Source organism: Lampetra planeri, chromosome 13, assembly GCF_965212315.1.
Source record: "Lampetra planeri chromosome 13, kcLamPlan1.2.h2, whole genome shotgun sequence".
Classification (NCBI taxonomy): Eukaryota; Metazoa; Chordata; class Hyperoartia; order Petromyzontiformes; family Petromyzontidae; genus Lampetra; species Lampetra planeri.
The window spans coordinates 14514603-14535558 of NC_136119.1; the positions used below are offsets into that span (position 1 = coordinate 14514603).

Here is a 20956-nt window from a genome sequence, read left to right on the forward strand (position 1 = left end):
TACAACTAAAACATTTTATATATAGCTTTCATATACCACCATGAAGAGTTTGATTATATAGAACAATTGATTATACAACATCAAGGATTTTAAACAAATACACTTGCATTCTGAGGAACCTCTACAGTGAAAGTATTGCTCACATCAAACTAGAGCGTGCAGTTATAGATCTCAACATCCAGAAGTGAGTAAAACAAGGTGATCCTCTATCTCCAAACTTACAGCAAACTAGAAACATGTTTAAAAAATTAAATGAGATGATAATTGTGGAATGTCAATGGTAAACATCTTACAAATGTACATTTCACGAATGGCACTGTCCTGGTGTCTGATAATAAAAAAGAGAAAATTATTCATCTTAATGGAACAGAGCAAAGTGGTTGGAATCAGTCCAACAAAAACTAAAGTTAACAGTTTACAATAAAATACAAAAAAAAATTACGGCAATAAAATCGAGTATATTTGTCTCTTTGCTTTCGAGCAAGGGTTTGTGGAGTTTATTGCATTACGGTATTATTTTACCTGACTTTATTCTGGCCTTCATTGATCCCAGTACAGTGATCTGTGGTTTTCCTTAATTCCCGATATTTTAGATAATTTAGTTTTACTCTAACTTGGCAAGCTTTTAGTGCCGTTATCTTCGGCTCTTATTTGTCTAGAGTTAAAATACAATGATGTGCATTTGCATGTACTAATTTTTGGCGTCTGGAGTTGCATGTTGAGAATTGAGGTCACGAGTTGCCAATGCTTCGCATTCAGTTATTTGTATTTCTGCATGGAGGCCGGTATTATTCTTTGATTAACGGGGTCTTCTTAGTTTGGTTGCCAGTGTAGGCTTGCATGTCTGGCCCACTCAGGTTCTTTGTGTGGGATATCACACAACATTCTGGGGCAGATGGCAAAACAGTCGGGGCATGATGGTATAAACGGAGAGAGGTTTCGGGAACTGAAAGTGAAAATATATGGGCCCAGTGCTGTTGTATGGTATGAGGGCATGGATATACACTAAGAAAGAAACGAGACACTGCTTGACAGGTCAGAGATGAACATGCTGAATATTTTTCAGGGAAAGGAGATGGAATGAAGAGGATAGAGTCTTGGCAAGGGTTGCTAATATTCTATAAAAGGTGAGGGAGGTGAAACTCAGTTTGGGCATGTTTTGAGTAAACACAAAGGTGCAATTGGAAGAACCATGGAGATTAGAGACCCATAAACTTGCACAGCGACTCAAAGACTAACAGCGACTCAGATTAGAAGGGCTTTGGAAATTCCATCAGTGCAGAGGGAGTAAAGTAGAGAGACACTGAGGGCAAGATGGAACGATCCGGATAGAGAAGAAACAGAATATAAGCTCAGAGAGAAAGAAAATCTGAGCAGCTGACCCCAGAAACAGTGGGACTTTTGTCTTCGAAGAGTGTACAGTATATGCATACGTAGACTCTACCTACACATGCCAAGAGTGCAGACAGTATGTGAGTGTATATAAGTATGAAGTGATTATATTTCCCCCTGCTAGCAGTCTCACCTTTTTCCATATCAACATATTTTCTTCCAAAATTAAATTTAAAAGCAATTAATAACAGGGAAGATTCAACTAATGTAATGATAACTGCAATAACATCGTATGACGGTTTCCAGGCCTCACTGGGAGCTGCTAATATAAGGAACCTTTCGGCAAAATGAATGTGAAATGGAGAAACAAAGGGTCCAGGTAGGAGAGATGTCCCCATATATTTTAGTGTGATATATGACCTTGAAAACTGTTCATATAATAATCTTGGAAAATTGTTTCACAACTGATTCCACCTCGTACAAGCACTTGCACTGTGTCAATGAGGGTTTCAATGTATTATTCTTTATATATTTACAGCATACCTATGTTTTTCTGTTGATATTAATTATCGTTATAATGTTGTCTATTAAAAGAAATATGTTTATTGCTAATCAATGCTTCCTTCAGATTTTTTTTTATTAGAGTAACTTTAACAAAAGTGTCATCTGAACTGCACAGCTCGGCCACAAAACTCTCTCCAGCTACTCCATGGCCTCCCACGTGCAAGGGAGGCTCACAGTGCCTGCTGCTGCTGCAGGTCATAGGCCTCCACGGCTCGCTTGATGTGTGAGAGCCGCACCTTCAGCTCCCGGCAGAGACGCTTCTTCTCTTGGTATTGCTGGCCCTGGAGAACAAGAAATACAACATGGCAAGCCTGGACTCACTATTCACAACACAGCAAGTGCAGGCCCACTCATTACAACACAGCAAGTGCAGACTCACTCATCACAACACAGCAAGTGTGGACTCATTCAACATGACATGTGTGGACTAACTCATCACAACACGAAATGCACGGACTCTCTCATCACAACACGACACAGGTGCAGCGAGTGATTAACAGCAGGGCTCTATCACATGTTATGCAATGGTTATCTCTTATTATTCCATAAGCTATATATACGAAGAGTATGGTTATGATTGAATATGTATTATCTCCACAACTCACCCGCTTGACGTCCTTTATCTTGTTGTATTCTTCAGCAACATTCTGAAACAGAGTTGACGATGCACGTGAATGTATAACCACAGAGGAGGTCATTCGCCTCTGGGGCTCACAATAGCCGTGTTCAAGCACTCGTCTATTCTTGCACATCATCGTGACAGCAATATGGTTGAGGAGCTAAATGCCAATGTCAAGGTCTGCTAGCCACGACGAGAGGGCTTCAGGAGAGTTGGTGTAGTTTTATTATTCCTGTACTGACGGAGCGCACACCACAGGGGTTTACTATACGGTCCATAGTTTGGGTTTAATGGCCAGAGTTGCTGTGTCGCTTACCTTTAACATAGCTATGGGTCTCTGTATCTCCATGAGTCTCTATGTAACTCTGTGTCTATATGGGTGTATATGCATATTTGTATAGCTCCAGTGTGTCTGAGTATATCTATATGAGTTTACATATATGTATCTTTGAGACTATCTCTATGTCTAATTGCATCTACGTGTCTAATGATCTCTATGGGTCTCTATGTATCTGTTACTTTGGGTTTATTATATGGTCCATAGTTTGGTTTGAATGGCCACAATCGCACGGCTGTGGATTGCCTTGAATTTCCCATTCATGATGGAGATGTTTGCATGGGCCTGCTAATGTTTGATGTGGTTGATAGCCACACAGGTGTCTTCGAGGAGAAGCAAACAGAGTCAGCACCACTGAGATGACAGATTCAAATCTGGGTTTCAGCGATCCAGGTTCCCAAGTACAGTATAGGCACACTTAGCTATATAAAAGTAACCCATTGCATATGTTTTGCCACTCAATCTGCTCTGAATGCTAAAATTGGAAATTATTTGATAAGAATATACAAATATGACAAAATAAAACATGAATACAAACTCGGCAGCCCACAGAAGTGGGTAAGTGGTTCTGTTATATCGAGTTCCTCAAGATGGCAGGTTAGCTCACAGCAATGAGTTGACACAACTAAGGTCCTGGGTTCAGATCATCTTCTCCCTGACCAATGAACCACGTTTCTTGAGCATATGACACTCGATGGCCTTGGTCTGATAGCCAGTGACAAAGAAAATATAACGAATTGTATAAATTGGATTTACACTTAAAGAGCTGAATAAATGCAGAGTGCACCATCCACTCATATGGCAGGCTGGGAGACAAGAGTAAGGCAGTCGTGTGAGAGATCAATGAGGCACAACAAAAACTGTGTTGTTATGGAGGTTTCAGAATGAAGCTCCTGTACACTCCTGTGCTTAAATGCAAGTAGAACACTGGGGTTTAACTGAGGACAGTCTAGAATCTGTTGGGATGTAACAATAGATTAAGATGGATTCTTACTCTCAAGGTATGTGGCAATGATTCATGTGCAATAATTGTTACACATGACTCAATAATAGTTTGTGAAATTGTTTGTGACGCCACTTTAGGAGAATTCTTTAAACTGGAGGATTCATTCACTCCAAACTTGAAAAATGGCAGTCGAGTGTCAACATTCCAAAAACTATTACCAGCTCAGAGTTGTGAGAGTTAAAGTTCTTGAACAAAAACGAGTGCATTCTAACAGCAGTCTAGGGCATTATCGTGCAAAATATGATGCTTTGACACATGCATTTGTATGTGTGTGGATTTCATATGTTTGACATTTAAATTGACATTAGCACAGGGTGGCTGGATGTCGCATCGCCGAGCACGTGTACCTGGTATTGTGCGCTGTCCTCCGGGAGTCTGTCCAGCTCGGCGTTGAGCAGCTCGAGCCTCTGCGAGATGCCCCTGAGCTCGGCGTGCAGACTGCGGTACTCGCTCATGTCACTCTCAAACTGCTGCCTGTAGCTCTGCCTCGTGGTGCTCGAAGCAATGCTGGGGTAGAGCCTGCAGGCAATCGGCACATTCAAAGAAAGGTAAAGATACTACCAGGAGGGAGGGTCTTTGCTAGAGAAAGCCCTAGAGGATATTTGGTCTACTCTTCCACATTGAACAAACGTGTTAAAAGAGCTGGGAGCGCCCACACTTTACCCCACCACACTCATTCTGCCGATTGAAGAACTGTCGCGTACCCATTTATACCGTTGGGTAGACAGTGGAGGGCCGGCTTAAAAATGTGAAATGTATATCTCGACGCCTCCTTCTGTTACTGAATAAACAATGTTGAGTGCACCACCTATTGCTTACCTCATTAACTCATTCTCTTCCTCTGGGCTGGACTCGGGCTCTGTGGTGTAGTCTGTCTCATACAGAGACCCCTCCGTTCCATATCTTTGAATCCGCTGGGCTTTCCTCTTCTGCTGAGCTCTCTTAATGGCTTGCTTGCCCGTGACCTCCAGAGTTGCACTCTGTCCGTCGCCCGGGCTTTCAGACCCAGCCTGGTCAGCGTCGTACATTCCCCGGCTGGATGCTCGCTCTCTACCCTCCCACGGCCTGGTAATACATTCACAGAGGATCCATCTGTCAATGATTATTTGGTTTATGTTTTAGATATTCATCTGTAACATTCTTAATGAAAGCTATGTACTGCATTTAGCCAACTTTTGACACCACTGACAAACCTAAGAATATAAGACAAATATCAAATTGTGAACTATGTCTCTATAACAAGATTCGAACTTGGTACCAAAGATTGTGCTATTGCACATTCTCTATGGAATCCCCTTGTGCCGTTTCAGTCTGATTGAGTCACCATAAAGAAATGCTCTGCAACTCTTCCTTGATGTTGACTCCAGCCACATTCACAACTGTCACTTGGAACCTTGACTTGCAACTATGATTTGCAAGTGCAATTTATCCATTCAATATTTTGTATGATTGCTGTTACTTTTTTCTATATTCTGTTTTGTTCAAGTTTGAGTGTCAATGTTTAATTTATATGCCTATGTTAATTTCCTCTGTAAAATTTCTACCATTGCTTTGACTGGCCTGTGAAAAAGAACTTCATTGGTTTTCTGGTTCTTCCAATGTAAATCAAATGTTCATATCTATGTAACACAGGGAATACTTCAATGGTTAACTCAACCAATCAGTCGAGTTGCTAGTTCAGCATTGAATGATCAAATCTCCAAAACATTCAATTATGTTTTGGTCCATCCGCCTATTGTTTTTTTGTGGACCAACGAATGCAGTATAATTTGTATCTGCTAAACTCTCTTGTCTGTATTATACTGCTCACTATCCACCATGACAACACAATGTTGTACACTTATCTCAAGTCGTTAGATAAGCAGTGAGAGTGGCTAGTGGGTGAAGGGAGATTGATGAGAGCAGTGGTCCCCAACGTTTCTGAACTCGCGGATCATTGTGAACTTTCAAAAAGAGTTTGCGGATCACCGTACACCAGTAACATAAAATTGTGAAAGTGAAGATGCATCTGCAACAGTTTCACGGACTTCTTCCCATGGCCTTGTGGACCAGCAGCCTCAACGGACCGGAATCGACGCCTTCTGCAATCAGCAACCCTCGGTGGTCAACTACTGCTGGACCCATGCGCAACCCCTGTATGGCGATATGGCCAGCGCAGTATCAGGGTCTGCAGCCTGATGACCTTGAACCAGTTTGGGATCCATCCTTGAGTCTTGAGCCAATTTTGCATCTGACTTGAAACAATGCTTTCCAAAGAGCTTGCTATGTGTAATTAGTCCGCATTTGTGATGGACTGGATTCATAAGAGTTCGCAATAACAAACGATCAAACTCACTTATTCTGTGCACCACAGGTTGGGAACTGCTGCACCCATGACAGCGTGAGACCAATGGCAGGGTGGGTCGGGGAGGAATCGTTGCGTATGTTCAAAGTGCTGTACTGATCGTCACACGCGAGTGCGTGAGAACGATATTGCGATGTCTGAGGTAAGACCTCTCCTCCCCGCCCGAATTGAAAGTCTAAAAATGAGAATGGTTTAATCAACCAGAAAATAAGAATAATAAAGACTAAAATAAACCATAGTTTTCTGCACATTTTACACGAGATAAACTGCAGCGTGGCTGTTTGTAACTGTGAGTCAACAAGTCTGTGTAGCCCCACACTTCAAGAGTAAAATCGACGAAGTGTAGAGGGCTGCGCAACCAAACACTTGGGGTTATTTGGACATGCACTTGTCGGTTACCATAAATACATGCTTCAATGAAATACTCCTGGGCAGCACACATGACGACTTGGAGGGATGATGGCTGGTGGTCGAGGCTAACAAGTGGCTAACAAGACAAAGGAACAATGCCCACGAGCACGTCTACTGGAGAGATGGAGTGATGAGAGAATATCGTGTTCTGAAGCCACATGGGTTGCATCATGAAACTGTTGGAGATGAATGCTTTTGAAGACCATCTAGCAGAGGATAGATTTTGACTGCTGCTGGTGATCCACAGATTCCACAAATGTAACTACTTGGACACAAGCCTCGTAAAACCGAATCACCTGTGTTGCACATGTTTCACAAGGTGTTTTCTGTGTAATGAGAGAGCACACCGACGGGCGACAGAGAGCTGCATAGCCAATCAGGGCTAACGGTTCAATCTGAGCCAAAGTTCATGGGCGGAGCTCATGGGTACATGCGGGAACCATCAGGAAGGTTCTGAGGGGGGCGTGGTTAGAGGCGGAGCTTGGCTCCGCCGAGAGGGATGTAAGGAGAGGCAAGGGAGGACTCGGGGTCGGTGTGGGAGCCCGAGAGTCCGGACTGCATCTCCGTCATCTCGTCACGCCACCGGCCACGTGGCAGTCTCGAGGGCCGCCGAAGCTCTTCCCACTCCCTGCGCGCCGTCGACCAGCGGTGTCCGGGGGAGAGAGCGAGGGAAGCCGCGCGGGAACGGAGGAGCAGTGAGCGCGTGCATGTGGCGAGAGAGAGAGAGGGTGACCATCCAGAAAGGGAGTGCGGAGCCGAGCAGTCATCACTAAATAAAGAAAGGACGCAAGTCTCAACCTGTCGTGGAAGTCGTTTATTACATCTGTATTGCCATTAGCAGGGGCTGGCTGTTTTGCTGTATTTGGTTCACCTGGTTTCAGGTGCACCAAATACATGTCTCAGGTTCGTCGAATGTCAGAATATTTATTTATACTGGAGGAATGCGAGAGCTACAAAGCTCTTTATTCACAAATGTCCAACGTACTCTTGCCTGGTTACAAGTACAGATTGTGCCTGCCTACATCACCTCACCGGGCATCGGCGGTGCCGAAGATGTTGCCGCGGGAGGCAGTCCGGGGGACGTAGCTCACTTGTGCCTCGCTGGTGAACGTGGCGCCATCACCGTAGCTGGATCCCTCGGAGCCCACGGGAGACTCAGACATCCCCTGGGCTTCCAGGTCCATTTGACTCATCTTAGTGAAAAAAACACAACGGCACAGCGCGAGTTCGCCACCACTATCGTCACCGGTACCACCTTCAACAAAACACATGTGCAGTGTGCCATGCAACGGACAGGCAATGATGGTCTTCTCTGCAGTAGGCGTTCTCTCTTTTGCAGGGTGGTACTTATGAACCCCAGAGGGATGGACAGGCTAAACCAATGTCCAATCTAATGTTGCCATTGTCAGTTGAGCCTACTGAAACCCCACGATATTGGATATTGAGTGTTTGCGGGAGATAAACACATTCCTGCGGAGGGAGCTGGTAGGAATGTTGAGTTGCTCGGTCAATGGCCAGGGTCAACGGCGGCGTGGTGTATTTCGCAAATATGCCCGACTGTGATGGCGGGTACAAGCCGGCGTGAGTATGTTAAACGTTGAGTTTTATAAGGGCACCACGGGGTGACCAGCCCCTCCCCACTCAGCCCCACCCTCCCCACCCAGCCCTCCCCACCCAGCCCTCCCCACCCAGCCCCTCCATACACGACTGACGGACGGACACAATAATCCCCTGTGGGCTGGTGGAACCAGGAGGTTCCTACCAGTATAAACGTTATATACACACTATACAACTACAGGTTAAACATTGACTTTGCAGGTTAAAATGTAAACTAACCCACTCACCCATTTTTCAATGTTTTTCCCATAATCGTTGTCCCATGCTATGAAGTCCTTGCCATACTTCCACATTTTACTGCGCGTCTTGAAAGCGTAGACAGAGGCGACGATGAGAAAGATCATGGAGACGAATCCACAAGCGACTGCGACTGCCTGTGGTGGTGAGACGAGGCGAGTGGGCATCACTCCACTGCAGTTTTTGGGTGTGATGTATGTGTACATACCGTGTCTTTTCATGTATTTGTTAAGGTCATCAGTGACAGTAAACACAATTCATACACTTTGGCGAGTGAGTCTCTATTGAGCTTCCTCCATACATCCAGGATTGTATTCAGCCATACGCTCCACGAAGTTGATTCAGCCACACTCTACTGAGATCAACCAATTGTGCCCTAGTCCGCGTACTGTGCTCCAGGCTTCGAACTTAATTCTCTATTTGGGCTAACCATCGAACAAAGACGTGCACTGTATCGCTCGCTTTCAGATGCGCTTCTGTGACCGTCTGGAATGTTCCTTCATATATTATGAATCCACTAGAGCTATGCACTTTTAAATCTAGATTGAAAACCATATAACTCTTTTTTGTGTTTAGTTTGTTGGCCTTGCCGCGCGCCTCCGATTATCAAGGTTGGCTTTGTACGGTACAAAAGAACCTCAACATCCAGGCATATTTTGTCACCTTAGTCTTTCTCTCCACGGCTACTTCTCACGTATTCCTTCCTCCATTAATGCACGGTGCTCTGAGATCCGTTGTTTAAGGGTGCTTGATAAATGTAAATCATTATTATTCCCTTGTAAGCTGTGCTTATAATTATTGTTTGGGTGGTTTGTATATGATTTACCAAGGAATATGAGTTGGGTAGGGATGGAAGGGGGCACGGGGGTTAGCTGACTGGCCTCTTTCAGCAACATTGAGACTGACAGCTTTGCTCTTGCATCGTCTGAGTGAAGTGCAATTAGTCTTTTCATTGGATTGATACCCCTTTCAACAGTTAGTCAAATGTAAACATGTTGTGATGAGTAAGCCTGGACTTGTGAATAAGCCTTTTTTAGGCAAAATACGTTTGTAGACAAAGGGCCTTCACAATAACTGCATCTTGCATTCCTGCAAATGGGGCTATGTGGACTGGCAACTGATGCTTTAAAATAACATGCAGTATCTCAAATTTGTAGACACAAGGGGCATCAGACTTTTTCTACCCCACATATATGACCCACAGTATGACATACACAAATACACAGACTAAGGATTCACATTTAACCTGTATATGTCTGTAAAGGCATCAAGTCTTGCATTGAGATCAGGATGCTTGTTGGTTCTGAGCCTCAAGACAGTCCTTGTCTCTGCCTGTTTTTTGAGAAAATGACTGAAGTTGGACGAGCCACGCGTGGTCACGGGAGGGAAGCTGTGTCCCACTGACCCAGTCACTGAACGTTTCTTATCTACAGCACCTGCTCCGACAGAAGCAGCCTTAGTGCAATTGATAAACCAGCAGGCTGTTACCACCACTCACCTCCTGAGGGTCCATGATACAGAAGTGGTAGAGGAATGGGTCGATGTAGAGGCTTGTGGCAGCAGGCAAATAGTAAGCCCTGCACAACGAAACAACTTGGTGGTAGCTTGACGAGCCTGCGGTTTGAGTCGAGGGGTTGACAGCGACGGTGTAGACTATGGTGGCAATCAAATCCAAGATGGCAAGAAATGAATTTACGATGATAATGGTCAAGTAGAACTTCTGACTTCTCATGCTTTGAGATTTTGAAAGACTGAGAAGGAACAAAATGCCCACTATTAAGATGGTGATAGTTGCCATGGCCATCATGAATCCCTGGGCCCCTCTGGCAAAAGCGAACATGTGGTACATGCCGAAGTGGCCATAGTTAGACTCTCCGTACATTGGGTAGTTACCCCCAATGTTACCCCCAATTGCGTAGTTGACATCCCAAGGCAGCGTGGAGGCCACGCATGCAAAAATTCCAGCGCTGAGAATTAAGACCAGGATGTGGAAGATCCGTACAAGGCGTGGAGGAGAGCGCCATGACTTGAAGTCGATTATATCCTCAGGATACTCACTCCCAACATAGAAGGATCCAGGAGGCACCGTTCCAGACAAAACAGACTGTGGGTATCCTGAGCCACGTCGTGAGTACATGGAACGAGCCACTCCTGACACCACGGACTGGGAGCGGTTGTAGTTTGGCCCCCGCCCTGATCTAATGGAGCGGGCGTAGCCAGCAGACTGCCCTGATGACCCAGCAGGGAATGCTGTGACCAGTTGTGTTGAAGGACGGTGTGAGTTCGTGTATGACGGTGGTCCGTAACCAGGCTCTCTGTTATATCCGGCCATCGTGACAGTTGAATGCGTCACTTCCAATCTGGAATGAAAAAAATGTCAATAAACAACTCACTCAATGACGTTCCATATACAGTAGATCGAGGATATCCGACGTGTGGTTCGCGGACCCCTAAGTATTAATTAGGTATTAATTTTATTTTAAGGCCTCCTTCATGCAGGAAAGCTGGTTGGTCAGGAGCATTTCAATCAACCCATTCCGCTGTTTGTGCTGCGTTGTATGTCTGGTAAGGGTGCCTGATTGTGGCTCCTCGATCTAAACAAAAATTCTTGCTGTAGTTTATGATGGCAACACAATTTAGTATTCTGCAAATTACCACAAAGTAAAAACGATTTAATTCACTGATTAGCTAAGATGTAAATGTAGCAAGCTATGCTATAGTTAGCTTGTTATGTAGACTAAAAAGCAGACAATAACTTAAATTACGTTAACAAGGAGTCAAGAGTTGTGCTGGGAATGGCTAAAAGTGCATTGCAATTTGTTGCTTTTCATAATGGCTTTAAATGGTAGCATCACTTCATAAAAATGGTTGCTACTCAATGTTTACCAACATGAATGCTCCAATTTCAATTCAAAACAACCCTGGTGTCAACTTTAAATATATATTAATCCCATCGTTTTCAGGACCCCAAAGTATAAATTGTGATCTATAACTTCAGGTCAATCTAATCTTCTGCCCTCTTTTTGCTGTGAAGAAAGGGGCATTGCCCAAAATATCATCCTGCTACAAATGTATCTGTGCAGGGCATTGACGATGACACACGTGGTGACTTGTGATCTTCATTCAGGTCCTCCTAGGGGACTCAAACGTGCAGTTTGTTCTTAAAATAGTCATCAGGCACTGAGCTGTGGGTTGGTGTTCTGGGTAAATTTGATTCTGGATGTAGAGCTATGGGTAAATTTCAACCTACATGTAAATATATAACATTTACACATCCCATCAGCCACATGGCCAAATGGGAGTGGCTAATAGCAGCAGCATTTATTATTCTGTTGTTTCTAAGTGTAATAAGTGGCTCCGACACGGCATAACTTTATTTACTAAAGGTTCTTCATAGCCGCGACTCCTCTCGTTACGCAGATGCCGCCGTTCCTTTCTTGGCGTGACTGCGCTGCTCCACGCCACGTGGCGCTCACCCCGATCTCCACCGAACCGCTGGCTGGTGGCGCACTGGGGAGCGGCTGAGCGGCTGGAGGTCGAGCTGCCACGTGGCTGGTGGAGATGGTGGGGCAGCAGCGACGGGGAGCTCCTCTTCGATCTTCAACAACCGACCCCAAACCGTCCGCTACTCCCCACTTATATTCCCTTTACCTTTATATTCCCTTTACCGAGGCTAAGCCCCGCATCTGGCCACGCCACTCTAGGAACCTTCGAGAACGTTCCAGAGGCTTCCATGCTAGCTCCGCCCATTAACCTTTCCCCCAGATAGAACCCCACCACTAATAAGGCATGGACTGTCTGTCAGTATGTAAAGTGAAACCCCTCAATTATGCAGGAGATGGCGCTCGCTTATTACATCACCCCCCCCCCCCCCCCCCCGTGGTGAAAAAATCTAGCCGTCCCGGCTAAGTAAGGAATATCAAGAAATATGGAGCACCAGAAAAGGTAAACAAGTGACCAACAAGATAACGGAAAGCAGAGACCCGACACGCAGGTAAGCAGACATGAGTTCCTCAGGAGAAATGCAACGTCTTGGAGCGTGTCCGTGTAGCCAGGCCATCCGCCTGAGCCGGAATCGACGCGGAGGCTCCTGCAGCCGGCAGCAGCGGGTCAGGAGGGGGCGGCACGGCCGGGTCCAACGCAGGTGGGCATGGCAGAACAGGGTCGTCCGCCGGTCCTGATGCCTCACTCATGGGCGCTGTGGGCGGTAAAGACAACTTCGGAGGATCACCTTGCACAGGGGCCGCAGGTCGGTTGGACATGTCAGGCACCAGGAGACCGATTGCTGGAGATGGTGATGACCCAACGGGAGCAACAAATGGTTTCAAGCACGACGGGTGAACGAACCAACGACAGCGGCCGTGACAGATACGAACACACTGCGGACGCAAAACCTCAACAATTTTTACAGGGCCTTGCCATGGTTTGTGGAGCTGGGGCGAGGTGTCAACGGCCACTTGTGGGCAGTGAAGCCATGCCTTATCACTAACAGACCATGGCATGTCACCCTTGGACCTCCGAGCACAACGTTCATTGCGCGCCTGGGTCCTGGAGGTATTAAATTTTGTGGCTTCCCGTGCCTCAGAAACCCATCGAAGGGACTCCTGGACATGCTCAGGAAGAGTCGTTTTTAGTAGCACGACTGGGGAACTCAATTGGACATCCACCGGCGGCACGTTTTCCCTCCCATACATGAGGAAAAATGGCGAGTGCCCCGTGGATGTGTGTGGCGCCATCCGGTACACAGAGAGGACGCTAGGTATCTGCAAATCCCAGACGACCTGCCTCTCATTGACCGTTTGGCACAGCATGGCGTAAAAGGGTGCGATTCAGTCGCTCAACCATACTGTTCGTCTGAGGATGGTAGGGAGATGTACTAATCTTCCTGGTCCCCAAGGCATCGCAAACGACATGCAACAACTTCGAAGAAAAGTTTCTACCCTGATTGGTGAGTAACTTTTCCGGCGTCCCTTTATCCATCACGTAACCGTTCACAAAAGCGTCCACAATGGACAAAGCCGATTGATCTGGCAGGGGCCAAGCCACAGGCCAACGAGAAAAATATTCAACGCCCACGAGGAGAAATTTGTTCCCGCGAGGTGTTACAGGAAACGGTCCTAACACATCGAGGGCAACCAACTCATTTATGCATGTGACCGAAATGGATTGCAAGGGCAGAATGTAGCGTTGCCGGGGCGATTTTCTCCTGGCGCAATCGGGGCATGATCGGAGTGCACAAGGGACGTCTGACATCATACCAGGCCAAAAATAATCCCTTTGCAGGGTGAGCAACGTTTTCTAGCCACCAAAATTGAAAAGGTGCTCACTATGCAATGTACAAATCGACGCCGCAAGGAGAGACTCCGGCACAACCAGCCGAAGCCAGCCAGATATCTCATCCCGCCACATCAACAAGCTCTCGTGAACCAGGAATCGACCTTCCTTGACTGGGTTCAAATTACCCACGGTTGGCACGGGCCGTCGCCGCAAGGAAGTCAAGGAGTCGTCCGATAACTGCTTGCGTAACCATACCGAACGCGGAAGGCGCAATACGCTGTCGGCAGGCGGAACCCCTGTTTCGTCTGGAAGTGTCTCAACTGCGGACATGACTGATCGACGAGACACGTCGTGAGGAGTACAGCGGTTCGTACCGGAGCTGCAAGCACAGCGAGGCTCGTGTGACAACCGTGACAATGCGTCAGCATTAGCGTGACAGGCACCCTTCCAGAAAGTGACATCGAATGTGAATTTCTGCATGCCCTCAAGCCAGCGTGCCAACTGGCCGCCTGGCTGCTCAATCTTTAATGAATACTGGAGAGCTGCGTGGTCAGTGCGGATAACGAATCTCCTTCCAATCTAGATTTGAAGTTTTCGTGACTGCAGGGATCCATACGCTGTGGTTCTTTCGGTAAAGTCACGTAGGTATAAGTTCAAATAAATGAATTTCCTTCCATATAAGTACGGCCTAAACAGTCGGACAAAATTAACGATCGCCAGCAACTCTCGTCGTGTAACACAGTAATGGGTTTCTGCTGGCGAGAACACCCAACTACCATAGGCGATAACGCATTCAACGCCTCCCTTCATCTGCGACAGGACTGCACCGATACCCGTGTCACTCGCGTCGGTGTCAAGAATGAATGGCGATGAAAAATCAGGATAGTCGAGAGTAGGCACGTCGGACAACCGATCGCGTAGGGTATTGAACGCTGCCTCCTCCTCCAGTCCCCAGTCGAATCGCTGATTTTTAGCAGTGAGGGCATGCAACGGTTTGGCGATAGAAGCAAACCGAGGAATTAACCGGCGATAATAGGAGGCGAAGCCCATGAAGCTCCGTACATCTCCTACGCACACGGGGACCGGCCAGTCACGAACGCACGCCGTTTTCGTAGGATCGGTAGAGATACCTTCCACACTGACTATGTGGCCCAAATATCGTACGGAAGTTTGTAAGAGGTGACATTTTTTCGGCTTGAATTTGAGGTTCGCCGAGCACATCCGCTCGAAAACGGTGCCAAGCCGAAGGAGGTGGTCATTGAACAAACAGCTGAACACAATCACATCGTCCAAAAAGATCAAGCACATGTCCCATTGGAGACCGGCCAGGACGATGTCCATCAGCCATTGGAACGTGGCAGGAGCAACGTTCAACCCCATCGGTAAACAATTTAATTGAAAAAGGCCCTTTGGTGTTCGGAACGTGGTTTTCTGCCTCGAAGACTTGTCAAGGGGCAGTTGCCAAAATCCGGACGACAAATCAAGAGTCGAGATAAACCGCGCTCCGGACAAGGCATCCAAGGAATCGTCCATCCGTGGCAGAGAGTACGCGTCTGCCACGGAGACCTTATTCAACCTCCGAAAATCAACACAAAAACGGAGGTTCCCACCCTTCTTCTTCACCAAAACAACCGGAGCGCCGCACGGGCTAGTAGAAGGTGAAACTATGTTAGCGGCCAACATTTTGTCAACAGCACGCCGCACGATCTCTTTCTCTGACGGGCTCATGCGATGTGGGGTTTGGCGAATGGGGCTAGCGTCACCCATATCGATGTGATGAGACAACAAGGGCGTTCGACCCAAGTCGAAATCGTCTTTACTGAAAACATCGGAAAATTCCGACAACAACCTGCGCAATTCGCTACGCTGAGCCGAAGACAGTAATGCGTTCTCGTTACACAACTCGGCGATCCATCGATCGTCTGAAGGATACGTTTTCCCAACAGCGCATACATTCCGACCCGACGTGCGCTCCTCGCGATCGGTGAAAGCGGTGGTGGCATGAGCCAGAACAGTACCGGTGAGCACAACAACATCGCCAGGTCCCCTATTCAAAACCTGCAGAAACGGAGCCTGACCCGTGCGGAGGATGGTCTGAGCACAGGCCAGCGTCAAACTCCGCGTAGCAGTATTCGAAAGTGTCAACAAGACACCATTACCCACGCTTTCACAACAAATTTCTTTGCGATAACGGAGCGGAATCAACATTTGAGAACCTGCCGGAACAGTGACAGTGGCATCCACAAGCACCTGAACCAATACGGCCGATGCCGGGCCGAGGGAGCGGCGACGACAAATAACACATCCTGCGACCCGAAGGCAGCTCAAAGCAGCCTTGGTCGACGAGAATCTTCATTGGCATTCGTAACAGAAAATCCGTGCACAACAAACACGGCACAGCCAACGTGCGTGAGATCAATACAGGATCCGACGCCTGGACATCGCCTATGGCGATACGTGAGTCAACCTGACCAATGATATCCATACTACCCCCGTTGGCAGCGACACACACATCGTACACCGGACGGTTGCACGACACGGGGAACAACCCTCCGTGCCAATTTTTTCCATTGAGTCTGTGAGGTCGGCCACCCCTTCGTGACAGTACCCGAGCAAGGAGCATCACGCGAAACACCCTGATGTGATGGACCCTTCCGAACGAGATGAGATGGATGAGGTGGTGAACGTGCCCGGGTGCCCGACATGTGCCAACTTGCCTGTGTGGAGGGAAGTGAAGGCAGTCGGTCGGCCGCAGGAGATGTGGTCGGCAATCCGGACGGCGATGCTGGACGAGCTCGGCACTCCCTGGAGTAGTGGCCCACGCAGCCACATCTGCAGCATGTGATGGGAGGCTGCTGGTGCAGCAGATCGCCGTCCCGCCGCGGTCGGTAGATGCTCTGCCGACGCCGACCATCCCTCCGTCGGTGGTTCCACGGGGGAACCGCCGCTGCGACGTCCCCTTCTGACGGCACCTCCTCGGGTATGACCACCACTTTGGATGGACTCCAGCCGATCGGTTGACCATCACGAGCCGGATCCCCGGCCCATGTGGCCATCTGTGCCCATCTCTTCAACTTCTCATGTGCGTTCAGGCTGCGCGTGGCCCACAGAGATGTTTGCGATTCGTGACCGCATGTGGGAAGGACGACTCCCATGTCCCTCGCCAGCGCCAACATGCGTTCTATCACCAACGGGTCCAAGAACTCTTGTTTCACGTCAGGGTAGGCATCGACTGCCAACACCATCAAGGCGCTTCTGTAGGCGAGGGGCGACTCGGAGCTCCCACGCCTACGGTGCTGAAATTTTCGTGTTCTGTCGTCTGGCGGTTCATAGACTTCCGCCATTTTAGCAAACACTTCTTTGAGCGTCTTCTTCTCTGGGGGGATCGAACGAAAAACGGCCAACGCCTCTTCCTCCGACCAGTGGACCGACTAGTAGGCAGCCTCGAAGCGCCACCTGAAGGCACTCCAATCACCCCCAGCGGCCACGAACTCTCGAACTTGGGGCAGGCGTCGAACCCGATCGGCACTCTCCTTCGCAGTAGGTGTTGCGATATTTGGTGACCCACCACGCGGTAGCGATGTCCAAATTGGCAGCTGGGAGACGCATGGTCACCAAGGACTGTGAAATGGCGGCCGTCTCCACCCTGCCCGGGATGGCGGCCATTTCAACCAAGGGGGGACACTCTGAGGTGCCGTCGCCGGCCCTCTGCTCGTTCACCCCCGGATGGTCCACCACCGGACCTCCTCCAGTGGTGATCGGCGTGACGACAGCGACGAGGTGGAGGAGCGCTGTCGTCAAAGCGCTCAGCTGCGTCTCCACCCTCCGCCACGGGTCGTCAGGGTGAAGCTGATGTGGAAGCTCCGCTGCGCCATCTGCCGCAGGTGCGACATTCGCACCCGCCGTGGGCTCCATAACCGGGACCATGGGACCCGGGGTCGGCAGGAGCTGCGTCGCCGCTTCGTCGTCGTCGTCGGAGGACACCGTAAGTGTATTATTATTTTTCTGGTGCTTGGACATCGTGTCTCTCGTAGAGCACCGCCAGAAAAAGTCCACTATCTGACACGACTGTAACAAGTGGCTCCGACACGGCAGAACGTTATTTATTCAAGGTTATTCACAGCCAGGACTCCTCTCGTTACGTGGATGCTGCCGTTCCTTTCTTGGCGTGACTGCGCTGCCCTGCGCCACGTGGCGCTCACCCCGATCTCCACCGCACCGCTGGCTGGCGGCACGTTGGGGAGCGGCTGAGCGGCTGGAGGTCAAGCTGCCACGTGGCTGGTGGAGATGGCGGGGCAGCAGCGACGGGGAGCTCCTCTTCGATCTTCAACCACCGACCACGAACCGTCCGCTACTCCACGCTTATATTCCCTTTTCCAAGGCTAAGCCCCGCCTCTGGCAACGCCCCTCTAGGAACCTTTGAGAACGTTCCAGATGCTTCCATGCGAGCTCCGCCCATTAACCTTTCCCCCAGATAGAACCCCACCACTAATAAGGCATGGACTGTCAGTATATAAAGTGAAACCCCTCAATTATGCAGGAGATGGCGCTCGCTTATTACATAAGTATGGCTCTTAATCGGGATTCTGCTAAAGCCCCATTATAAACAACTGTGGGCCCTACCATCAACAAATGACCGAAGTCTACCTCTGTCCCTAACCAGGGTTCACTACAGGGTCCGAGTCATGATCTCGCTTTGATCACTAACATAGGGACTGTACGATAGAACAAACCGTTGCATAGAGCCGAATACTTGCACACTGCTGTGCCATGTTTAATTCTGACATTCAAACAGCACGAGCGCGTTCAGTTCAACCACGGACCTATGCATGAAAGCATGGCCAACATCTGACACCTGAGCAACAATGTCATGATTTTCTGAAGAATAAAAGTTTTCCAGCAATATGGATGATGCCGTGGGGTAATCTTGAACACATTGAACTTACAAACTAGAGGTTGTTGGTTCGATTCGGGAGTTGCACATTGGAGATGCTTCATAACTTCCCCCTACCACAGCCTCTGTCCAATCATATTCTTAGGTTTTTTCGGTAAAGTCACGTAGGTAAAAAATTGAAATTAAAATTAATTAAAGTAAAATAAAATTTAAATGTTTTACCTACGTGACTTTACCGAAAAAAACCTAAGAATATGAATCCTTGCAGTCACGAAAGCTTCAAATCTAGAATTTCTGTCCAATCAGTCGGTCGCACGTGGTGGGGTAACGTGTGGGTACTCCCAAAATACAATCTAGAGAGGCTTCTCTGGAGGAGAGATCTCCCGAGTGACCACCTAATATACTCGTGGAAACATACTGCAATTTAATTGTTGAGAAAATATAAACCATTTAAAAGTATAAGGTGTGTCAAGTAATCATTGCTGTGGACAATACATTACACAACACTTGAGAATATTTGACACGTACATCACATTTACGCTGACTTGGGTTTTCTTACTGCGCGCATGGACATGGCCGAGTTGTCGTGTGACATGTTCAACACAAGGTCTATGAACTCAAAAGCAATTGCCACGCTTGCGCCAATATAGAACTACCACGCGAAAAAGTTATATCTTGGACTTGCCATTTGTTCCACCTCACAACAATTCACAAATCGCCTCCATGTCTCACCTACAGAGCTATTTGTGTAATAAGTAAACAAAAATGAGTTTCCTCCGCTTAGTGCCTCTGTCGAGCATAGAGCTCGGTGACCTCACGTCGGTGGATTTTTGGTCAATCACTGACTCTACACATGGCCAGGATACATGAATTAGCTTCCAGTCGAAGAGGCTTTGCTGAGTCTACCAGAAACACACCACTGCCTCCATTGTGCCACGCGAGTGTTACATTGACCGTACGTGAATTCCACGAGTGTTGTAAACGTTCGTGTATACATGTCAACATCACCACTACTTTTCACAACTCCCGTGATACAACCCGAGACAATGATGACACCATACTTTGGTCACATCTCTTTTTCAATAAATTAACATGAACAGATGCACATTACCGAAACATCGGATTGCAGTACAGTACTTACGTTAATCTCTTCACAAATGAGAAACAATGTTCGCTTAGAGTTAATTATTTACTCACAGATTAGCTGAGCTTAAGCCAATGATTTACTTGAGTTGTACGTTTGCCACACAGGGACACGCACCTGGACCATTTGCGTCAATGCACAAATTAACTTTGCCTACACCTCCACTGGAGGGATCTGGCTTCCAGGGATGAAAAAATTGTTCCCGGCTGGTACTGCGCTCATCCTTAGCGATGTGGTGCGTTATTCGTTTTTGCAACCAACGTGGTCAAACTTGGTTGAACTGTAGTAACTGCATTTGTAAACATGTTTACACAAGTTGATTTTTATTGTTGATAACAATTTCCCTGTATCATGACCGCCAAAATGAATATTTTAAACTGCATGCTAGCCTGGATAATCATGAAATCAACAGTGCGTGCACACATTGTTCACAGGCAAAGCAGCTCCCGATAACCTGCGTCTCTCTTCTGCATCAGAGTTGGCACGACTGTCACTGCACGAGCAGCAAAGACTCCAAATGATGACAGCTGATGCTACCATCCTTCCCATCTTTTTATTATTGTGATACCATCGACCGCCTAACGTCCGAATCTACCTTAAAACGTCTCGATCCATCTTGATTTGAAGCTTTCGTGACTGCAGGAATCCATACTCTTTGGTTCTTTCGGTAAAGTGACGTAGGTAGAAATAAAATACAACAAATCACGACGTTTCGATCGCAACACAAGCAATCCTCATCAGGTGGTTCAACTACAGCAAGAAAATGCTGAAATCGGCGGGAGAGCTGCCGTGGCAAGAAGTTATATCGGTAAGAGAGGGGGGAGAGAGAGGGGGGGGGGCGTGAGGCTGGGGGGGGGACGTGGGCAGGGCTAGAAGTGGGAAGTTGGAGAAGAACATCAAAATGTGCTAGTAAACCGGCAGGTACGATGGAAAGAACAACAACCAGTTGATAACATCCTTCCAATGATTGTTCAATTTGTATCCATCTTCTCGGTTGAAGTTTTGTCTATGTTTATATATCTGGATGGCTTCATGAACAAACCTTTGATTGTAGCCCGAAGGTTTGCAGAGTACCTTGGTCTCGGAAAAAACAATATCATGCGAGCCCACAGCATTATAACAATGGTCAGCTACGGCAGAGGTATTGGTTCTGCCATGTTTCAGATCTGCCTTG

The 20956-nt window shown here is 47.7% G+C and overlaps 2 protein-coding genes across 4 annotated transcripts in view; one reads left to right on the forward strand and one right to left on the reverse strand.

Annotated features, from left to right (window-relative positions):
- Window positions 1–20580, reverse strand: LOC144722131 (occludin-like). 3 transcript variants are annotated; one of them, XM_078600300.1, is made up of 8 exons: window positions 20378–20580; window positions 9966–10827; window positions 8458–8604; window positions 7646–7806; window positions 4678–4923; window positions 4206–4377; window positions 2502–2543; window positions 1–2177 (listed from the first exon to the last, which is right to left on the reverse strand). In XM_078600300.1, exons 1-8 carry the CDS (start codon window positions 20395–20397, stop codon window positions 2067–2069), a joined length of 1761 nt encoding a protein of 586 aa, XP_078456426.1. In that variant the 5' UTR covers window positions 20398–20580; the 3' UTR covers window positions 1–2066. The 3 variants fall into 3 exon arrangements, with proteins under 3 accessions (XP_078456426.1, XP_078456427.1, XP_078456428.1); XM_078600301.1 differs by lacking the exon at window positions 20378–20580 and adding an exon at window positions 19780–19984; XM_078600302.1 differs by lacking the exon at window positions 20378–20580 and adding an exon at window positions 11849–12297.
- The window catches only part of PGGT1B (protein geranylgeranyltransferase type I subunit beta), a 16389-nt gene continuing 14301 nt past the window's right edge, over window positions 18869–20956 (forward strand). The window contains 1 exon segment of the mRNA XM_078600310.1: window positions 18869–20590. Coding sequence (XP_078456436.1) covers window positions 20546–20590 — 45 coding nt within the window. The 5' untranslated portion in view covers window positions 18869–20545.